This window comes from Bombus fervidus, chromosome 6 (assembly GCF_041682495.2).
Source record: "Bombus fervidus isolate BK054 chromosome 6, iyBomFerv1, whole genome shotgun sequence".
Lineage (NCBI taxonomy): Eukaryota > Metazoa > Arthropoda > Insecta > Hymenoptera > Apidae > Bombus > Bombus fervidus.
Window position 1 is genome coordinate 12,572,941 of NC_091522.1, and position 21,430 is coordinate 12,594,370.

General features: G+C 38.5%; 2 protein-coding genes across 6 annotated transcripts in view; both read right to left on the reverse strand.

The window, feature by feature from the left end:
• Nucleotides 1–459: 459 nt before the first annotated feature.
• Nucleotides 460–4,604, reverse strand: Hira (histone cell cycle regulator-like protein). Of its 2 annotated transcripts, XM_072005922.1 has the most exons (12): nt 4,324–4,604; nt 4,181–4,243; nt 3,923–4,033; nt 3,224–3,822; nt 2,856–3,131; nt 2,525–2,790; nt 1,907–2,450; nt 1,634–1,823; nt 1,273–1,557; nt 1,019–1,113; nt 787–911; nt 460–608 (listed from the first exon to the last, which is right to left on the reverse strand). In XM_072005922.1, exons 1-11 carry the CDS (start codon nt 4,358–4,360, stop codon nt 789–791), a joined length of 2,589 nt encoding a protein of 862 aa, XP_071862023.1. In that variant the 5' UTR covers nt 4,361–4,604; the 3' UTR covers nt 460–608; nt 787–788. The 2 variants fall into 2 exon arrangements, with proteins under 2 accessions (XP_071862023.1, XP_071862022.1); XM_072005921.1 differs by having other exon boundaries at nt 460–911.
• A 358-nt stretch (nt 4,605–4,962) lies between these two features.
• Nucleotides 4,963–21,430, reverse strand: part of LOC139988569 (uncharacterized) — a 45,280-nt gene continuing 28,812 nt past the window's right edge. The window contains exons 1-8 of one of the 4 annotated variants that reach the window (XM_072006156.1): nt 7,473–7,774; nt 7,065–7,362; nt 6,806–6,959; nt 6,586–6,728; nt 6,303–6,499; nt 5,838–6,225; nt 5,527–5,775; nt 4,963–5,468 (exon numbers count right to left, since the gene is read on the reverse strand). In XM_072006156.1, the coding sequence (XP_071862257.1) occupies nt 5,038–5,468; nt 5,527–5,775; nt 5,838–6,225; nt 6,303–6,499; nt 6,586–6,728; nt 6,806–6,959; nt 7,065–7,362; nt 7,473–7,562 (1,950 nt within the window). In that variant the 5' untranslated portion in view covers nt 7,563–7,774 and the 3' untranslated portion in view covers nt 4,963–5,037. Of the gene's footprint in view, nt 5,469–5,526; nt 5,776–5,837; nt 6,226–6,302; nt 6,500–6,585; nt 6,729–6,805; nt 6,960–7,064; nt 7,363–7,472; nt 7,775–21,430 lie in introns of those variants that run through there. The other 3 variants (XM_072006157.1, XM_072006160.1, XM_072006161.1) reach the window with 3 other exon arrangements.

Consider the following 21,430-nt stretch of genomic DNA (forward strand, 5'->3'; position numbering starts at 1 on the left):
TACATTCTTTGATTTGAAAACGTACTGCATAAAATAAAAGAGGCATTAAAAAATCACAAAGTATGGAATCGTATTATTATTTAAGTGCATATTTATGCTGATTATATATTGCGAAAAAATGTATCATTTTAAGTTTAAAATGAGCAATTCACATTAACACGTTGACGCCGGGGCGACCCACCGGTGGGTCAGACGTGTCTGTCCCGAGGGGCGGCGGTGGATCACACATATATTTCACAAAGTAGGTAGTAGAAAATAGGTTTATATTATTTTATCTCAATTGAAAAATTGAAAAATTGAAAAGTTTTTTGATTCGCGCTGTGAACGTTTCTTATAGAAAAGTGTTCACAGAATTGCATGCGATGGTCAGAATTCGCGTCTGACCTCTATTTTTTGAGAAAAATAGGAAAGAATACAAAATTAGAGCCAAAGCTGGTCCCGTCAGCTTTACTTTAATTTTGCTATAAATTGAGGTTAAAGTTGAAAAATTGCGGTTGTGTCGAAGAGTCTAATGTGCCCCACTGCCGTCCCACGAAGCAGACAGTGAATTCGGGCGCCGTCCCACGGAGAAAACCATGAATATCGGCGCCGGCATCAACGTGTTAAGACTGGAAGTTGTTACAGATATCAGAAGTTTATGAAATTATGTTCATTATTATATCTTTATTACAGATATGTTTAATAAAATAATTATGTTTTTCAAGTTTCTAAACACCACTTTAGAATGTATAATGATCACGATATAAATTCTATACGTTAATTTATACCTATACGTTGAAAAATTACTTTTAATTAGTTTGATTTTTCAGTGTTGTCAATTGTTCCATGTATTCAAGATATAATCTTTGCCAGCGAAGATGTCCTCCAATAACAGATAATACATCTTCCAAAAGTTTATGCTTTTTAATCCCCTATATAAAATACAGAAATATGGTACTATGCTTGTAACTAATAATAGCATATATAACACATAAAGAAATAGAAACAAATAAATGAAGAATATGTACTGAGATAATACCAAAATTGAAGGATCCCATATGCTCTTAGAAGCTGTTGTGTGACTTGGACCCAAAAATTCATCTAAAATTAACCTTAGACGTTTTTCTAATCCGTCTGAAAGAATAATATTTTGTGAAATATAATAAATAATTAAAATATAAGAAAGGCACATATATATATATATATATATATATATATATATATATATATATATATATATATATTTGTATATGTGCTTTTTATATTTTAATTTTTATAATTTAATATATATACCTTGAGTTAATAAAAATGACACTAAAGCCATGAGCCAGTGTATGTATTCTTGAGCACTTCCAAGAGCTTTGGAAGCAAGTAGCTGTTGTTCTAAATACGATACTACACTTGGAGCACTATGAGGTAATCTCGGATTGGGTAAAGTATTTCCTGCTGTTCTAAATAATCCTTCTTGCAAAGAAGATAATGGACCTCTAGGTGCTCTATTTCCAGATGCACTTGATGCATTAAACGAAGCCCAACGCCATATAGGATCTTGACTGTCACCAATGAGTAGCCATGTACCTAACAAGTTTTTTTTATAAATATATTGTATGTAATGTAAAATAAATAACCTTATTAGTTAATATAATTTATATACCCATTTCTTTATGATATATATATGCTCTAGCGTTCGTGAAAGCTAAATGGGGCATTCCATTATATAAAGTGCAGGACAATAAAGAGGTACCAGGTACTGCTAAATGTGCAGCAGATGTAGAAACTATCATTCTACACGAGTATCCTATTTCCCATACACGTACAGCACCACAGCTTGAAATAACCATTACCTAAAAACATTTATGTGTATTAAACAATAATTATCCTTAAATTAAAAAGAAAGTAAAAAGGAAATTAAAAAAGGAATTAATACTGCATTTCCAACTGCATGAACTTTTGCAAGTGGTGCAGGCGGTGCTAATGGAGGTGCTGGACGGCATCCCTTTGTAGGATGAAATGTATGGAGGCTACCATCTTCTAACCCAACTGCTATAACTGCCGGTGATGCTGCAAGTGCTACAGCGCTATATCCCAGATACAAATCCCAAGTAGGCTCAGAATCTGTGCCTTTAAATACTTGTAAATGAGCTAAACCTTGGCTGTTAGTAACAGTTACTGCATAGTGACCAGCTTGTTGAGACAATGAACTGGACGGTTTTAATGGTGGAAGTATAACTTGATTTATATTTCTTTCAGATGCAATTTTTGGTTTCTTGTTAAATGGTGTATGATATGATTTTGGAGTCGACTGGTCGCGACGTTTTAAGGTAAGGGTAGAAGCTTGACTGTTTATATTTGTTGAATTTAAAGACGAAGTAACATTAGGCGTTACGACGTCGTTTCGTTTCTCAATAACAATAGAACTTTTTACTTGGCTTGTAAATGTTGGAGTTCCGAGTCTATTATTTGATGAATCCCTGAGTGAAAATTATTAATATAATCTAAAGAACATATAGAAATTATAATTTCGTAAAATTACAATCTAACTCACATTGTATCAGATGGTGGTGGTATAAACATTGGTGTTATTCGCCTTTTACCATCTGATGTCCTTGTTTCAATTTGCTTATTAATTGGACCTTTAGCAGGAGTAGTTGTAGTAGTAGTGGGTGGATGTACTAAATTTATATTTGGAGGTGCTGAAGTTGGTTGTGTCAATGATGTCGATGTTTTTAGATTAAGAAGCTCGGGTGCTTCCATTACAGTACAACCACCTTGAACTAATGGTTTACCATATAATCGTTCATGAAGACTACTCTGTAATGAAATAGAAATAATTATTTGTTTATTACAATTTGAAACAATTTATGTAGACTGCATACTTGTTCAGCAGGATCTAATGGTTGACCTAATTCCTGCTGTGTGAATTCAATAAGTACAACAGATCCATCCCAAGAACAAGCAGCTAATCGAAGACCACATGGTGACCAACTAGCATCTAAGACTGAATGCGTAAATAATTCATGTATTACTACTAAAGGTCTTTTTAAGGACGTCAACCAGACGGATAGAGAACGATCGCGTGATCCTATAGCAACACAGCAATACTGTTTAGAGGAACCTGACTGCTTTTTTTGTAAAATGTTACCATTAAATCTCTGCAACATGTGGAAAGTTAAGAAATTAATTACTTAATAAGTAATTTGACATATGTAAATCACGAAATTTATATCTTGTATTTAATATATACCACACAAGTAACAGCTTTACGATGACCAACAAAGTCTTTATCTTGTGTCCATCCATCCCTTTCAATTATTTGAGCTGTGGGACCTCCACCATTCATTGCATGAGCTGATACTAAATATTGTCCATCTGGACTCCAAGAAAGTCTTAGAACATGTGTTGTTCCACCACATTCATCAAATGGTTCTGATATCAGTGCTGCTTCTGTCCAATCTGTCGTACGCCATACTCTTAACGTCTTATCATCAGATTGCGATGCTAAGTATTTTCCTACTGGATCCCATGTAATTCCTTTTACAAATCCTGTATGACCCTTTAATACAGCTACAATAGCTGGAAATTTTGATGCATCCCACACAATTACGCTATTGTCTACTGATGCAGAAGCTAACCATGGACTATGTGGTGCCCATGCAAGATCAAGTACATCAGCTTCATGAGAACGTAATGTAGCTATGCAACGCCATGTTTCAATACTGGATTTTCCACCAAATATTGAACTTCCACCTGATCCACCTGACAATCTCCAAATCATGATCAGTTTATCTACACCACCTGATGCTAGCAAACCATTGTTACTCCATCTTACACAATTGACACAAGCTATAAAAGTATTATATATATTTATTAATATCATATATATATTTATACACATGTAATAACATATGAAAAGGATAAATTAAATTTTAACTTGTTTTCATACCAAGGTGATTATCTAATTGACACAACATTTTTGGTATATTTTCATCTAATTCAACAATTTCACTAATTACTGGTTCCATATTCCATATAACAACCCTTCCGGAATCTCCACCTATAATTAATTTTAAGAATAATATAACAAATATACCATAAAATTATAATTTAATTAAATATACTGTAAGTATAAAGGAAAAACTAACAAATTCAACTATTGTCACAAAACAATATTAGGTATAAATTGAAAATATTAATATTATACCTTGTCCACCAGTAGCAAGCCTTTTTCCATCTGGGTGTATATCCACGGAAAAAATTGGATATCCTGAAAAATAAACATTTTATGTTACATTTCAATTGTAAACATTGCAGAAAATAAATCCAAGTAAAACATTTTGTACAAACCATCGTGCGTAACCCAGTTAGGTTTTACTAGTTTCATGTTGTTTTATCTATTAAAACTTCGTCCATTCAATGATTATTGTCCATAATTGATTTTAAGCACTATAACATTCAATTAGAATCTCCATTTTCTAAAATATAACTCTTTATTATGTAGTATAACCTTAAATTATAATCCAAACACATTTTACTACCGGCAATACATTTTGGTGAATTTCTATGAAAACATGGAAGGTGTATTATTGCAATACATAGATATGTTGCGTTCTTTTTTATAAAAAACGATTTATACACATTGTTTACTTGCAACGTAACAAGACTACCAACATAAACATGGTGAATATTATAAAGATTACTCAAAAGATTGTATGCTATCTACAAAGAATATGTATTTTAAAATCAATTTTCCAAATATAAATCTCAGATGATCGATTTTTATTCTATATTTTGGATTTGTTTTTATTTTTATCCTTTTGAATTATTTTGTATACTTTAAAATAAAACTAAGATGTGTTTACAATTGTGGGATATACTATTTACAATGTATACCACAATTACAACACACCGAAATGAAAAAAAAATATATATATATATATATTTTACGGAAATTCAATAAAAAGCCAAGAAAATGATAAAACTTCATTTAAAAAAAATATATAAAAATGTATTTCATTGCATACATGTTTGTAAATTCTTACAACTATTTATCATCGCATTTTATGTAACTAATTTTTGATTTGATGTCCGATTGCTTACTTCAAGTAACTTTTTATAACGTTCAACTAAATCACCGATTGAACGTCTGCGATGTTTACTTTGTTCGGTTTTACTGATAGCATCATCGTCATTATTTTTAATCGCTACTTCTATTGTGTCACATATATCAATCACATTAGCTTTATTTGGAAGATCATTTACTACATCTTCCATTTCCAACATGTTTTCAGATTTATCTTGTTCAGCGGCCAATTTTTTTGGTGTGGCAAATTCTACATTTATGTTATAAAGACTTTTTGTTGAAATGTTTAGACTAAGCTCTGATATATCATGCATTTCTTCAATTATGCAATTTGTAATCGCTGTAGAATTCGCATTTGAAGAACAAGGTATAGATATTATGCTTGAGTTTGCTGCTGCTGCTGCTGCTGCTGCACAAAAAAGAGAAGAATTTTTAACTTCTTAAAAGATTTAATGCTGGTTACGTACCTGTTATATTATTTCTTTTTATACGAGTTGAAAATAATCGTGAATATTTTTTTGCATGTTTGGAAGACAATACATTTTTTTTAGATAAGACCATATGCGTATCTAAAGACGACTGTTCACTATTTACACTTGTAATTGTGTCCTTAAAATTAATTCGTGATACTAATAAATTTTCCCTTAATTTTGGTCCATGTGATGTATGATTTTGTTTTAGGCGTTCATACCTCGAAAATAGTGATTTATGTGGAGCTGAAAAGAATATTCGCATAAATATATTATTTCAATAATTTTATAAATAGCTTTAGTCTTACCTTCTACTGGAGTCAATTGCAGTCGTTTCTGAAGATTACTTCCATCATCACTATAATCAGTATCAATTTTAATGAGAGGTGATGACATGACTACATTCATCATAGGTAATATAACATCATCATCATGGATTTGTATTACATTTTTCTGACATAAAATATCTTGTGTCTCAGATATTATTTTAGTAATATCTGTTAGATAAGTTTGAATTATATCGGGCGCTGCTTTTAGATCTGTGTAACTAGCTTCTATTTGTAATAAACATTCCGAAAAGTCCTCTAATATATTTAATTTTAATCGGTTTTGCAACTGAGTCAGGAGAAAATTAAATAATAGAATAAAATTATTTAGCATTAATTTATCATCCTTATATAATTGAAATAGAAGACACTGAAATGTGAAATATGTTTAATGTGTTACTTTTCAGTTTATTAATATTTATTAGAAAATGGTAAACAAGTACTTACTTGCATATCTGGAGAAAATAATTCTGAAATTTCCATATGATTTATTTTTTGTAATGGTTTTGCACTTAACATTTTAATATCACTACTATTATTTGTGATTATATTATTCACTTTATAAATGACCTGCTCTACGTCTCTTAAAGCTTTATTTTGTATTTGTATTTTGTTTAAGCTTTTACTTATATTCATCTTCCATGCTAGAATTAATAAATAATTAATATTTTGAGAAAGCTAAAACATAAGTATATACATAAATTTAAAAACATGGATTAAATGTATCAACTTTTTATTATTTTATCATTATTTATGTCCCTTAAATATTTCTTAATTGAAACATGTACAGGTGCCGTTTCTGAGAGATTTGCAATTAATAGTTCTTTTTCAAAAATATCTGCTATAATATTATCTAATGTTTCCTTCTTGTTCCTGAAAAATGAGATTTAAATTAAATAAGGAAAATTAGACAACAAATGTATCAATAAAAACAAAAGTAAAAATATTACTTTAAAACAGATTCAACTATATCCTTCATTCTGGATAAATTTTTATGCTGATTCAAAATATTGGAATCAATTCTTGCATTAATTTTTTGTAAAAATTGTTTTGTTAGATTTCCTTTACTTCCTATTTGTGGTGCAAATGCAACATCATAGATAGCTAAAAAAGTAAGAGCCAGCAATATAATGGAATTTCAATACATTTTACAATAATGAATGAAAAAGATGCGTTAAAAAAATATTTTCTATAGAAAAAATATCTTACTTTCTCGCATAATATATCTTCTTACAACTACTTGGGATAATTTCCACATAATGATTGTAAATTTACTTCCACCTGCATGAATTAAGTGAGATATAAGTATACTTGGAAAACCAATGTCAGGATTTTCTGCAGATATAATTACTAAGTAGTCTTTGACACTGTTACGATACTTTGTTTCAGTCTTTTTGCAAATTACAGGCCATTCAATTAGCTTTTTAAAACGTTCTGAATCATATATTGTTAATAAGTAATATGAAATATGTAAGAAGCCAACTGTGTTGGGTTTGTCAAACATTCCCTATAAATTGAAACGTTATAATAAATTAAAATAACGGAAGTATAGAAAAAGATAATATATTAAAAAATATTTTCTAATAAACGTATTTATTTTTTAATAAAAAAATATACCTCGCGAAAATGTTTCTTGAACTCATCACTAGGTTGAATTACTTGAGATAGTAAAAGTACATTTCGATGGAAAGATGCACTTACGGCCATTACATCGATATAAAATTGATAGCTTTGTACAGAATTAGGTAATTAGATAATGTCAATTATGATGACAGAATTATAAAGAACATAATTCAATCGGTAAATATTTAGATCACTTTATAACATAATACAAGATGAAGGAAAATCTTGTTATTAACGGCTGTGTTAGAGCATTTGAATTTTAAAACCACATACTTGCTCCATTACAGAAGCGAAACTTATATAGTAAATAGATGACTGTTCTATACATATGTATGTCTATTTAATTTATGATCTTGGATTTTAATAAACGGATATTTGTAATTGTATGAAATTTGAAACTTGGAAAATTTCTTGTTTGTAGTAAATTTGTATATTTTATGTACAATGCAAGCAAGCTGTTCTGTAATTAAAGTCTCGAAAGTATTTTAAATAAATAAATTGGTATGTATTATCAGAATGGAAATTTCCTCCTTAGTATTACTATTGTACATACAAAATAATATAATATATGAATTTATAATTTGTAATTAATAACATAAATGCTGTATCATGTAGGTGTGATGTTCGATACACTTTTTTATCTCATTATTGTAACCATAGACAAGATAAAAAGTAGATTTGTTATTTTATGAAATTCTGAATTACCGATCATTACGATCGGTAAAAAAGATTACAAATAAAAATACTGTTGTGCCATCTACGATTTCGAACGATGAGGTAGGGAATAACATACATATAATCGTAATAAGTTATCAATTATAGGTAAAGTTTGCCTCAGTAACTATAAAATGTCGGAATCATAGACGAAATAGGTATAAAATAAACGTGACATCACAGACGAATATACATATCTTATTTATAGTCAATGATGACATGTAATATGCAATGTTTTTTCGCGTTCCACATTTTGGAGATCACCTGACCCTCTTACCATTTTCCTGTCACGTGCGACGTTATCGATTCAGTATAGTTACTGGTTCAAATTAAAACTAAAGTCTTGTATGAAATTATAAATAAAATGTAGAAATAAAATATCTTATAATTGCTACGAAGTATAGAATTTTATACCTTTGCAATACTTCAGAAAGCATTACTATACACCTAATTTACTTAATTTACTATACAATAATAGTTAAATGATTCGTTTAATTAGTTTCAATAGCATTACGAAGAACATCAAATTACCTACTTGTTTAAGTACCGAAGTACCGAGTAAGTAGTAAGTAATGCTGCAAATCCTCTAATGGATCCCGTAAACTTCGTAATGACAATTCCTGCAACTCGACGTAATTAGCGAACGATTATCGAGTAGTCACGAAGGCCATAGGTGTTTTTAAGGCAACTTACGAATATTATCAACTTACGATTATCGAGTGCATGTTGATCCGCGTGCATTCAGAAAACGCGCGAGCGAGTACGTCACGCAATAGTTCGAAGGAACGGAGTTGCAGGAATTATCAGATCGCGATCTGATAATTCGCGAGAATAATTTGTTCTATGTGATAAGCGAAAGAGGCAAGGGAGAAGAGATTTTTATTTTTAGTTCCAAGTCAGATAAGTCCGCTATTGTATAGAATGAGCTCACAATGGGCTTAACATAGGTATCTATCTTATGATCAATTGTAACTAAAACTCACGATGTTCCTGCGATATCTCACGGTGTCCCACGTCACTCTTTTTAACTTAAATGTTATAAATTAATGGCCTAAATGTTATAGATTAATTGTAGATTTTTCGCAATTCTTTTACGAAAGTTCTAATTCTTTCTTCCCTAATATCCTCCTTTCCACTTTGATAATTTCGTTTAGACGTTTTACGCGATCCACGAGAGAGAAAATTCGGAAACTCACACTAAATAATTCTAGGATAGGTCAGCTTAACAAATCGTGGCAAGCATTTTGCCTCACCCTTTCATTGATTGACAATGATTGTATCGTGGTCACGATACTGACCGAATGGGATTATCAGTGTGAAATGCCTGCGAACAAAATCTTTCTTAATAACGTATGATACGCCAAAGAATACCGTGGCTATTGAGGAACGATTCATCTCAATCATGTCACAGGATCATCGTAGTTGATTTATGTTCTTAAGATCCAGCATACAGTTCAAAACCGTCCCTTCTTCCTTTCGTGTGTCACCCTCTCATTTTAACCGAATGCACCCCATGGCGCTGACATATCTCGCGTATGGGTCAATATCCATAGTATTCGTAATCAAATAAACGAAATCTTGTCACGGTGTTATGCATACGAGAAATCTATACGATAGATATCGCTGGATCGTAAATAAAACGCTAATGCGGGGGATATAGTCGAGAAAAACGATCTGTGGATGAGTCGTTAATAAGAAACAAATTCGTAGCTGTTTGTGAATGTTTACATCGAAGCTAGATTCGCTCTATAGGTAGATGGTTCTGTACTTTGGTTCTAATTGAGCCGATGATCTCGTTCTCACATCATGTGGAACGTGGATACGCAGCATCGAACGAACTGCTATCTCTAGATACGTTCCATGCGTATATGGACAAAGGACGAATAAAAACTATGTCAAGATTCCGATGCTTACAAAGTATCATACTTAGTATAAAAATCTAACGAACTATGTAGATCATCGTCTGTGATCCGTGATGTTCTAATCAACCAGTAGGTCGTTAAAATACATCGCGCTCCTCGAGACAGACGTCTATGTCTGGAGATCTCGCAAGCGATCTCGTGATGGCCAAAAAATGCGTGGGTGCGGGTGATCGTCCTCGTGGTACATTGTCAACTGTTAGTTGACAGGGCACAGGATGCGCCTTTTCCGTTCGGAAAGAGTTTCGCTGGCCACTCCCATCCCATAGAATTACGTTCAATCGTCCATCGATCGAACGTGACCGTATCGTCAGCTATACTTATCGATTGACCCTCTCCGCGTATCTTTCCGCGTGACGTTTTGCTCGAAAAATGATAGAGGCGCCGGTTCCGTCTTCTCCCATCGATTTGCCCGTCAAATAATTCTTCTGGACGCTGCGGGCCTCGCGATTACGACTCTTTCGCCGTTCAGCTGGCGTCCGCTTCGCATCGATTGACGCAGCGTTACCAAAACGCGATTTATGACGAATCATTTGCCCGGTAATTCGATTTCGTGTCGCTATCGACGACGATGATATCGGAATGATAGGAAATTGATAATATCGATATCAATCTCTGCGTTACGCTATGGGAAATCGATGCGCATTCCGCACTTTGGCATATACGCGGTAAACGACTGAATCGGTGATGCAAACGAAAGATCGACTCACAATGCAATTTCTTTCTTTGTCCGTGCGACTACTTAATCGTTGCAATTATTCACAACGTCGCTTACATCTTTCTTTCACGTTAGGGGACGACTTACTTGGTCCATTTACACGTCGAGATAGCGTGCGGATCCATCGAAGGAACGTAGCTTCGATTTCACCGGGAACGACGCGCCCAGCTCACAGAAAAAAAATTCCTAATGTCCCCATTTACGTGACGCAACATCCGGCCCGTTCGTGTTTCAGTCACATCGTGTATCGTCTTCATTGTAATCATCGTTGAGTCTATATACGATTTTTCTATATGAAAATTCCGCCCTTTGTGCAGTCTGGTGTATCGATTCTTTTTTCTCTCGTGCGAACGAAGAAAAAAGGAATGGCTCCTGCGTTGCGTTCAATGCATCGTCGAGAGAGCGCAAATATTTTGTGAATTCCTGGTTCCCGGGTATACGTCGACGAGTGCCATTCAGCTGGATTCATCGACGATATTTGTAGCAAACTCCGAGTCGCAAAGCTTTTTAATACACGTGTTCGTTTTCACGCACTGTGCACCGTGCTTCGATTGTAAGGGTGAGCCAGAGAGTTGCATTGTCAGCAGACTCGTCCTTTATGCCCATACACGTGCATCGACTCGTCGTGTTCCACCTCTTCGATTTCCTCGGATTTCTCTCGGTTACCTGCATCGTTGAAAGGTTTAAGGGACGTTTCCTCGGGTTTGTCCAACGAGCAGCCAACTACGCTTCGAAACGATTCTTTGTCACCAGCAGGGATTTATTGGTGCAGCTAAAAACCTAGGAACCGCGTGAGTAGGAGTCGGGGGAGAGAAATCCGAGCCCCGTCTGTAAAATCACGTTACGGAGAAATTGTCTCGGCGGGTGGACTGCGTTTTTGCGGTTGCCAGAATCCTCCCATGCCCGTGGTTTTTCTACGTTCGAAGGCTCGCTGTCGACTCATCGGCACCACTTTCATGGTTGGTTCCAGTCTCCTGGACTCACGAGGAACGAAAACAGGGCCGTGAATATTTTCGAGAGGCAACTTTCCGAGTAATCTCGCCTTGTTCTCGTTGCTTCAGAGAGGTAACCGCGATAAAAGTCATCTTCACGATTGAAGGAATTGTGCCTCGTCGGCGAAGGAAGAGAATCCCGGGTTCGCATTTAAGCGATCCAATTGATGCGAATAATTACCAAGCCCTCAAAAAGAGCATCCGCGATAGTACCCAGTTACCGCGTCCAATTATGTAAATCGCGATCGAGTCGTAAATTAATTAGCCTCGTTGACTAATTGAAGGCACCCGGACTGGCTTGATCGATCGCGAGTCAGCAACCTCGCCGGAGAATTGCATTCGCGTCGGGTCCCGGCTCACGGAATTCTTCGTCGTCACGGATCGATCCATCTTATCAATTTGCTCGGGTGGATCGTAGCGTTTTTCACGGTTCGACCGTAACACGGAAACGTCTGTGTCGCGAGTCGAACATTGGAAAGTGGTGCGAAGCATGATTCATGAAAGGAATGACGAAACAGAAGGTTTCGTAATTGAGTTTGAACGATAGTTGATTCGGTAGGAGGTTTCGAGAAGGTCAAAAACAAAACTTCCAAGATTTACCAACGATCTTATCGTTATCTAGCGAGATAATCGATGATAAGACAATCGACTTCATTTGTCAAACACTTCTTTTTAGAAGACTTTTGCTAACTATGGAATTCAGATTTATTAACTTGATAAGAGCATCGTTTTTCCGCTAAAAAAGTGGTTCGGATGGAATAGAAAAAAGTTTTCAGCAACTTTTGCGCTAAGTTCTGTAATCTTAAAAGTCGTGTAAAAAGATTACGCGATTATTCTGATCATTCGTGACAGTCAAGAACAATGAGGTTCCGATATTTTTATTACACGTTCTTTTAACATCGAATATACCTGATTTACAGCAAATTATTTCTTCCTTTAAGCGATCGAGTACCAATGGTAGGATTTGTAAGAGAAAATTTTAGTATAAATAATTAATCAATAACGTTCTTCAAACATTATTAATAATTAACGATTCTATTGAATTGATTAATTATCAAAATACCATTATACACTTACATAGTCGCGAAATCAAATTCAATTTTCTCTTCAATTCTCGTAACCCGAACGGAGGAAGTATAGAAAACGACGAGGTAAGGAAATCTGGTGAAAGACAGAGGAAGAGAAGAATCAACGAGGAAGTGGCAATCCGAACAGTGTCTTTTAAGTTCTCGCTATTGGATCGTGGTAGGCGTCGCGAGTATATACCGCAGGCACCGTAATCACTGTTATTTCATCGTGAACGGTAATGCTCTGGCTTAAAGCCGCCCTACTTATACGCATTACCCGGGCAAAAGCAACGCGGACCGCGTCCCCGGGCAATCATCGTTCTCCAGCGTCATTACGAAATTGCTTTGGCAAATGAAATGCGCGGTTATGCGCGAGTACGAACGATCTTCTTAAATTGAGATTTATTGGAAAATCGAGCGTACCGATTTCCGGTGTGTCCATAAACAGGCCCAAGAGTGGACGAAGCCTTCTTTTGCATCGGGTTACGAAGTCGCGATTACGCGTCCGATGATTCCGACGATTTAAACGCGATCAGCAAGAAATCTCCATCGCGAAATTGCATCCATTTTTCCACGCTACCTCCTACTATTTGTCTTCCCGTAGTTACGATCTGGTGAGGCGATCGAACGAGTTTCGATCGTTGAAATAAGCGGTTGAAGCGACGGAAGACTTGGAAAGACGTCGAAAGAGGATTTCATTTGAAGAGGAACGAAAGAAGTTGTAACGACTTTCGAGAAACGTCTTTCTCGACGAATTTCATTAAACTCGGAGAAAAAACGACGAATGAAATGAAAGTTCTGTGGAGATCTGTATGCGCTTGCACGCGTTCGGACAAACATTTGCCAGGTAAACCGATGAATTCCATTTTCACGAAATTTCGCTATTTTAGTTTCAAAATAGACGATTGGTACACGTCATTTTTCAAGAACCGTCGATTAACTTCGACGGAACTCGTTAACTCAACTTCTGCGGCTCGATTCCAAGTTTTTCTACATCGTTCGAACAGTTGACGCGTATTATGCGAGACGAATCGAAACTCGCTACGATGGCGTCGAATCGCGAGTACAACTCTGAAGCTTAGAAACGCGGAGTTAAGCTCGCGGGATCGTCGAAGAAGTTTTAGTTTCGTGCCTCCGTAAGCCTCTCGGTAATCCATACCGTTTTCTTGAATAAGTGTCTCTTTCGAAGGGCTCGTATCGACGATAACGTACTATTGCGGTTGCCCGGATGGTTTCGATATCTGGTTACGTAGCGGAATCTTAGTTGCATTCGCAGCGGATGCAGCCGGTAGCCAGCCGAGCAGGGTATATTGATTTGCCCGGATGCCGGGCCTGGCACGACGTTCAACGCGCTTCGAGAGGATAATGGCGAGAAGCATTTGCCGAAGCGAACTTTTCCTAACGAGTACAACTTGCCACGATAAACGCGAGTCACGTGCGTAAACACCAGCCGTCTGTCGCTTTTTAACTCGACGATGGAAATCGTGGGTAACCGAAGAACCATTGGCAGCGATTGCTTTTCTTGCGATCGATCGGATCAACGGCTACCGACCATTACGCGCTACTTACGAGATTAATATCGCGATACTGTGCAATGAGAAATTTACTAGCGCGGAGTATGCTACGATACGAGGTTTCCAAGTAAAAAGAACACAAGCATAAATTGCTGGTGAATTTTTGTGAAAGCCATCATCGATGGCCATATCGGTCATGGTTTTTGGGCAACGAAGATAACACAGTTGTAACAGCCGCACTATCTAAATAGCGTGCCCTGCTAATTCGTTAATGGGACATCCTGGCTGACACGCACTTTAATCAGTTTTCAGCACACCGATAACAGGCTATTATTAAGTGGCCTTCGGGAGAATGGTCACCGTGTGGTTCGTCGTACGAGTTTATCGCGGCGGATCGCGAAGGATCGCTTTACTACGCCATGTAAAAGAAAAAAAAAAAAAAGGAAAATTCTCCCGCAACTTAGAATCTTCGCTTCCAAAAGGCTGACAAGTAAAGACTGCTGAAAAAATTGAGAAAAGATGATTAAAAGTAAAAAAGACGCTCGAGTATAGACCGTTTCGTCGAGATAGCTCGCAATTACGTACGCTAGTACCGCTTATTATCGGCGTGTAGCAAAATGGTCATCGGAAACTGATACATTAATTGTCGTTTTGGACGTAGTCACGAAACACAGTTGCAGTGGAAGGAGGTTGGCTTTCCGTAGCCGCAAATTAAGGCATAACGCGACGTAAGGGCGAGGGACTGGGCAAAGGCAAACGATGTTGCCGGTGTTCGTTCAACTTGGTCTGAAAATGAATTTACGAGGCCATAATCGCCAATTGAGATGAGTACTTGTTGCGTGCAATCGGCCCGGCTCAGACCTTGTGCCGAAGCGTTGCACTCTTCTCCTGTTAGGAACTGTGCTACCACGACTACGTACAGCTCGTCGCAAAATTACGCGAAAATTAGCCGGGACTCGATCGATCGATTCCCATCGCGATATTCGAACAGATACGGTAAGCAGTCGATCAACCTAGCGATTTGTTTGCTCGCGTCTTTCAACGCGACCGCGTTATTCGCTTCGCCGTGCCGCGACAAGAAAGCAAACTTGTCGTCGTCGCCTCGACAAAAACCAATTCCAGCGAAACTGTGTGAAAGGAAGGCGACTCGCTGGATGGCGAACGTGGGAGGAGATCGAACGTATTTCGAACTTGCGACACGCTGTACCCGGGCAAATTCAGCGACGATGACGCAAAGACGATTATGCCGAGCGCAACGTCCAACGTCAAGATTAGCGAGCCGTAGTTCGAACCTTAAATGAGAAAGATTTTTCGACCGTGTCTGTTTTATGTAAACGGCCGGTTCGATCGCGACTGGGATATTTTGTTCGTCTGCGGATTGTCAATTCGAGTATTCGCACGAACGCAGTTTCGTTTGTCCGACGTTTTTCCACGATACTTGAAATATCCTTCCGAGTTACTTTCTTTTACGATTCTTTAGAAGGGCGTCGTAACTTCTGAATTTCGTCAACGTGTCGCGGTTTCTTTCTGTTTATCGTAAAGAAGCACGAATCTCGAACGAATATGTGGAGGAAAGGCACGTTAATAATGCAAGAGAGACTCGATGTTCTCGAGAGAATGCGAATATCGAATATCGCGTGTATCCGAGAAACAAATGTTCGGCTGTTTAAGTCGATGAAATATTGAGAAGCGAGAGAGCGTGATACATACTTTATTACGCTCGATATCGAAGGTTCGGTGTTTGTCGGAGGAACGTATTAAAAGACCGCCATTCGACGACACCCTTCTATTTTTATATTGTTGCAGTTGGTTACAGTTCGATCGGTTGCGAATTTCTTGAACAAGAACTACTCGGATTTGCTAGTTCCTCTTTGGGAAAGGTACTTCGTTCGATCTTATCCGTAACAAAGAGTCTAGCCGGGACAGACCTCACACGTCGATGTCAATGTTTCATCAAGCTTCCCTCTTTTCGACGTAATAGCACTTATCAAATTTATAGATAGGGAAAATCGCGGAAGAACGTACAAACGAAAAAGGATGTATTCGTTCGAAACGCGCATCGAACGGACGCAATTAGCGTCCCTATTTGTCTCCGAATGGGAGGGTGTAACGTTATCCCTTTTATTGACGGCTATGCCTCCCAGAATGATCGTCGTGTACAAGAAAGCTCTCGAAGGGGCAGATTAAATTCGACAGGAGGTGTTCGACACGATATTTGAATAACAAAGTGTTTGCTCGTCGGCGTTACGTGAAATCATGGAAATTTTACACCGGGGAGAGGTCAACGGAGGGAAAGAAAATAAAAGTGACGGCAGTGGTAGACGGGGACGCGGACAGGGCAAAGGAGGGATGGGTGAAGGAAGAAAGTTGGTTCGGTGCATTATGACGCCCCGTAAGATCGTCGACTACACGCAGATCCGATCAGATCATACGTGTACCGTGTATTATAATCTCGTGGAAGGGCTGTTAGCCGATAAATTCTTCATCTAGGTGGAACCACTTACAAAAGGGAACACCTTTTCGTGATTGCATGCTTACGGCATGTGAAATAGTGTCCAAATTATAGGTCACGGCGTATAATTCGACGAAGCGTTGAGCAGGGTCGTGCTTCGCCAAAAAGGAAGAAGGACAAAAGGAGAAGAGAGGAGAAGAAAAATAACCGTGGAACATGGGACCCATTTCTTCTTCGTAGATACGTGAGACGCGCTTCCACCTCTTTTTTTCTCAGTTCGTCTGACCGTCAGTCCTTTCCTTTCTCTCTTTCTGTCGATGTCGCACGATTCTTCCGGACGTTTCGATGACAACCACGAGCGTAATTAACCGATGATTAAAATGGCTCTACGAAAATATCGTGCAATACCTGAATGAGTAATAGGTACGCGTTTGGCCGTTGATTAATTGTCCTTTCGTCGAGTATATCGATGTATCGACACGATGTACTGCGCGAGAACGCTTTTAGCGTAGTCAGTCACTGAAAATGATAATAACTAGCCGACTTCGCTAGTTGACGATCGTAAGTCTCTCTTAATGAGGTTAATGGGAGTCACAACCAGTCAGTTTTTCTTCGGGTTTCACTGGTTCGCTGGTGTAGCGATCGCCAGTCACGGTATAGAAATAGTTGAAACGAACGTTTTTCATGCGCGAGGAAAGAAAAGTCGAGTCAAGCTCTGTACATAACTACAAAATTTTTCAGATCTGTTCTTATTCCTGTACAACGCGTTAATTGTAACGTTAACGCGTTAATTCATAGATGTTCGCGTTATCCGGTGAATGACTCTTTTTTTTTTTTTCATTCATAAAGAGACGAAATCGTACGGAACCACGTTGTTGGCTCCTATCCAGGGACTTCCTTTTGTTCCGACGAATTATCGCACGATGCCGTGACTTATCGTTTGAAACGCGCGCGCCCTGTGCATGTAAATGTTGACAGAGGCTGGAGCGGGAAGAGAAACAACCCGAAACGGTATGATATAACCAGTTAAGAGGCCATTGGGCCAACGTTCAGGCCGCAACTCCGACTCCACTGCACGAAGCAATAACTGCTCGTTGTACGCGCGTCTTGCATTCACTTTATCGCTTCGTTCACCCTTAACTAACTTTACCCTTCTTTTATTTTACGCTTGCACGAGTCGCCATCTGGCTCGTCCTGCGAAACGTTTCATTAGCTTCTTTGTAGAACTCGAACGATCGTTTAATTACTATTAATCATCGTCAATACCCGACATTCATTCGTTGGTGCACCGCAGTACCAACGTTGAAAACAACCGGCGCTAAAAATAGAAAAGAAAAGTACCTATAGAGGTATGTTTTAGCCGTTCTAAACTTTGCTGTCTGACTAATTTATTAATTATTCGTTTGTACACGCGTCGAAGGTCAGTGTGACGCTATCAATTGTCTCTCGGCCGAGTTATGTTATAAATAGTAACTTCAGTACTAAAAAAAAAAAAAAAAAAAAAAAAAAAGAAAAGAAGAAGAAAAAGTAATACAGTGATACCGAAGGTTCTACAAACGTCGATACGATGAAATTCTAAGGATTTCTAATACGCTAGAAATCCGAGAATGAAGAGTTTTACGCGGTTAGTCGTCGATATGAAAACGTAATACGATATACGCGAATTATATACGACCGGTAGAGAACGTTATATAGCCAATAAGAAACAGTACTGGGAGCTCGCGGTAATACGTCTGAAAGCGAAGGGACGAGCCGATGGCGCGAAATTGCACGGCGCGAGTTCCATCGACGATGTCCAACGCGTATGTTATTCTCCGAATGAATCTCGGCGAGTAATAAAATGACTTGGGGCTAGCGGCGACCGAGCGGACGCGCTGATTACTTAGCGCGGACTGTTGTCCACGTTGACACCCGTAATCGGTTGGCTCACGCGGTGGTCGAAATAATAAACGGAAAAGCGTACACGGGCGATCCATTAGTCACGCTACTATTACAACGTTCGGTGGATTTCTCGTATGAACGGCGCACGGTAGAAATATCGCGGTCACGATTCAACCTTCCTCGGTAATTCAAACCGCGATTTAGGCAATTAGATGTTGCGCGCGATTTTAATTGACCGACGATGAAACGAGAAACGATCGGCCTGATTCGGCGTCACGAGTTTAATTCCATTTAGACGCATCGCTCCGGTGAATCGTCGAGAATAGAACTGTTGTAATAAATTTCTCCAAGGTTTAGAACATTCCAACGTGAGGCAAGACCGCGAAACAACGCGTCGCATAAATTAATTAGACCCATTTTATTACGGTCGCGAGGTGACGCGATCGTAAACTCTGATACGCGTTATTGCGAACGAACGAACGAATAGAAATGCTTCGTTGGATTTTTATGCCCTTCTGCGATTCACTAAGAAACTAGACAAGACTTTGGACAACGCTTATTCAAACGTTTTTACGCGAATCACGCATATTTTAAACGACTGATCGTGGTATGATTCGTGCAGCCACGAGAATCTAACACCGTCGACGATCTTCATTTTTGTAATTGGCTCTTTCTCCCTAGTTTCCGTCGAGCCGCCAGACACACGCTAAGCGCGTTTACCTATCGTTGAATTTGGCCTAACCCTGAACGCAACGAGACCATATGTTTGTTTTCCTATTAAGAACAACAAAGACAAAGAAAGACATATGTTCGTAGGAAGATCGAGCGATAAACGTCGCTCGTGTGCGTTCGAGATAAAAGTGCAATTATATCGGTATATTTCGAGCGTATGCGGTATATTTAAATCGAGAAGCGATGAAAAAATAAATGACCGTGCCGAAAGCGCTCCTTGAATCGTCATTGAACGCGTATTTACTTTGAAACGTTGAGTTCGGGGGTAGGCTGCATCGAACTTGCACCGTGTCGTACCGAAATTATTTAAAGCTGCCACTGCGAATATCAACCGGTGCTGTTTGTCGAAATTAATGAATTATACGTGGAGTAGCAGTATATTTTAATAAATACATATTTAACGTAGGCAAACAGCGACCAGGATGATTGCTGGCCGAGCATATTCTGTCCGGATCTTCGTATTCGGTCGATCGAAAGTTAATTAATCCGCTATTTGTTCGATTTACACGATATAACGCGACCCGATATAGATCCCCGACATGGATGTAACAACGTAGAAAGATACGCTTTTCCTGGGCTGTGTAACGACGCATCGCCTCCGCGAACGATCCCACTGGCGCCAGACTAATATCCCATGCGCATCGCAAGAACGCGAGTTCGTCTTCGGCGGCGAACGGATGTGTCGAAAGTGTTCGAACAGAACGTTTACGCATATCTTAACGCTGAGATTTGCTGGCGTACAGTTGAAAAACGAAGCGCTCGGGTGGCCATTCTACGGTTTCATTTACCGGTTACGCAAGTTTGCTCGCGCGCTTTTATCGCGTGCCATAATTATCGCGCTATGCAAGTACGTTTCGAACTAACGAAGGATCGCTGATTTCACTTCGAACAGGATTCTCTCGGAATCATTTTTTAACACTACGCAGGTACAGCAGCACTTCGATAATTGGTCACGATCGGTTGACAAAGTAAACTCGCTAAATTTCATTCATTAGTTGCGTCACTTTCTTTTTGCGAGTTGCAGCAGTGAATATCGTACCTCCGACTCTATCGTGGAGAAAAAGCTACTTAAGAAATGTGCAATTCAAAGAGAAAAAAGAAAAAATGTTAAGTGCCACAGATCCTTGTCACTTGACACGAAAAAACGGTAATGTAATATAAAAGCTTTTCCGAGAGGAGACGATCGAAGGCCTTGTTCGTTGATAGCACGATCGAAACACAGCTTTTTTTTTCAGTCTCGACACCATTCCGGGACGTCGAGTCGATTCGTCGTGGTATTTAGTCGCGCGATTCGCTTGACCAGTGGACGAAATGTCGTGATCGATTCGCGATGCGCGGCGTACGGTATGCGACGAGCAAAAATGAAAAGCGGAAACGGGAAAAGGTAGAGTCGCGCGTGGCTTCGGGGCGTCACGCTGTCGACGATGCAATATTCGCGGCATCACGCCCGTAGCACCGTTACCCAGCTATCGATAACCGAAGAAAAACCGCTAGCGTAATCTTACCGGCTAAATTTTACGAGTATTTGTACCACGCTCGCGGTTCGTTGAACCAACTTACACCCGTAGAAACTGTCAGAATCGTGTCAGTTATTTCGAGACGTTTATTTCACATGTACCTACTGTTTCTATTGTTGCTTCATCGAAGCGAATCCTTCATACGTACGAACGCTTATGCCACGCGAAAGCGAGAGAATCGTTTATCGTTGAATTGCGACTCATAAAAGGAAATGTTCTACCTCCATTTTCGCGTACGCGTAGTTTGTAAAGGGTCGTTTTGCACCTACGTGCGAACAAACAAGCCTAAGAGACAGGCGGTATCGAATAAAACTACAAGATTCGAGTGCTAAGAGCATCCCTGCTACTTTGAAATCTACCATTATTAACGTTCAACCTTCGATACCATTTACACGGTGCAATTTAAATGTCGCACGTACTCGTAAATGACGTGACAAATACACCGT

Excerpts from the sequence above, each read along its gene's own strand:
- Hira (XM_072005922.1), bottom strand. The coding sequence starts at position 4,360 with ATGAAACTAGTAAAACCTAACTGGGTTACGCACGATG. Across the intron at positions 3,132-3,223 it reads GTAAAGCTGTTACTTGTGTG|AGATTTAATGGTAACATTTT; the intron begins GTATATATTAAA and ends CACATGTTGCAG. Across the intron at positions 1,824-1,906 it reads TTCATGCAGTTGGAAATGCA|GTAATGGTTATTTCAAGCTG; the intron begins GTATTAATTCCT and ends AAATGTTTTTAG.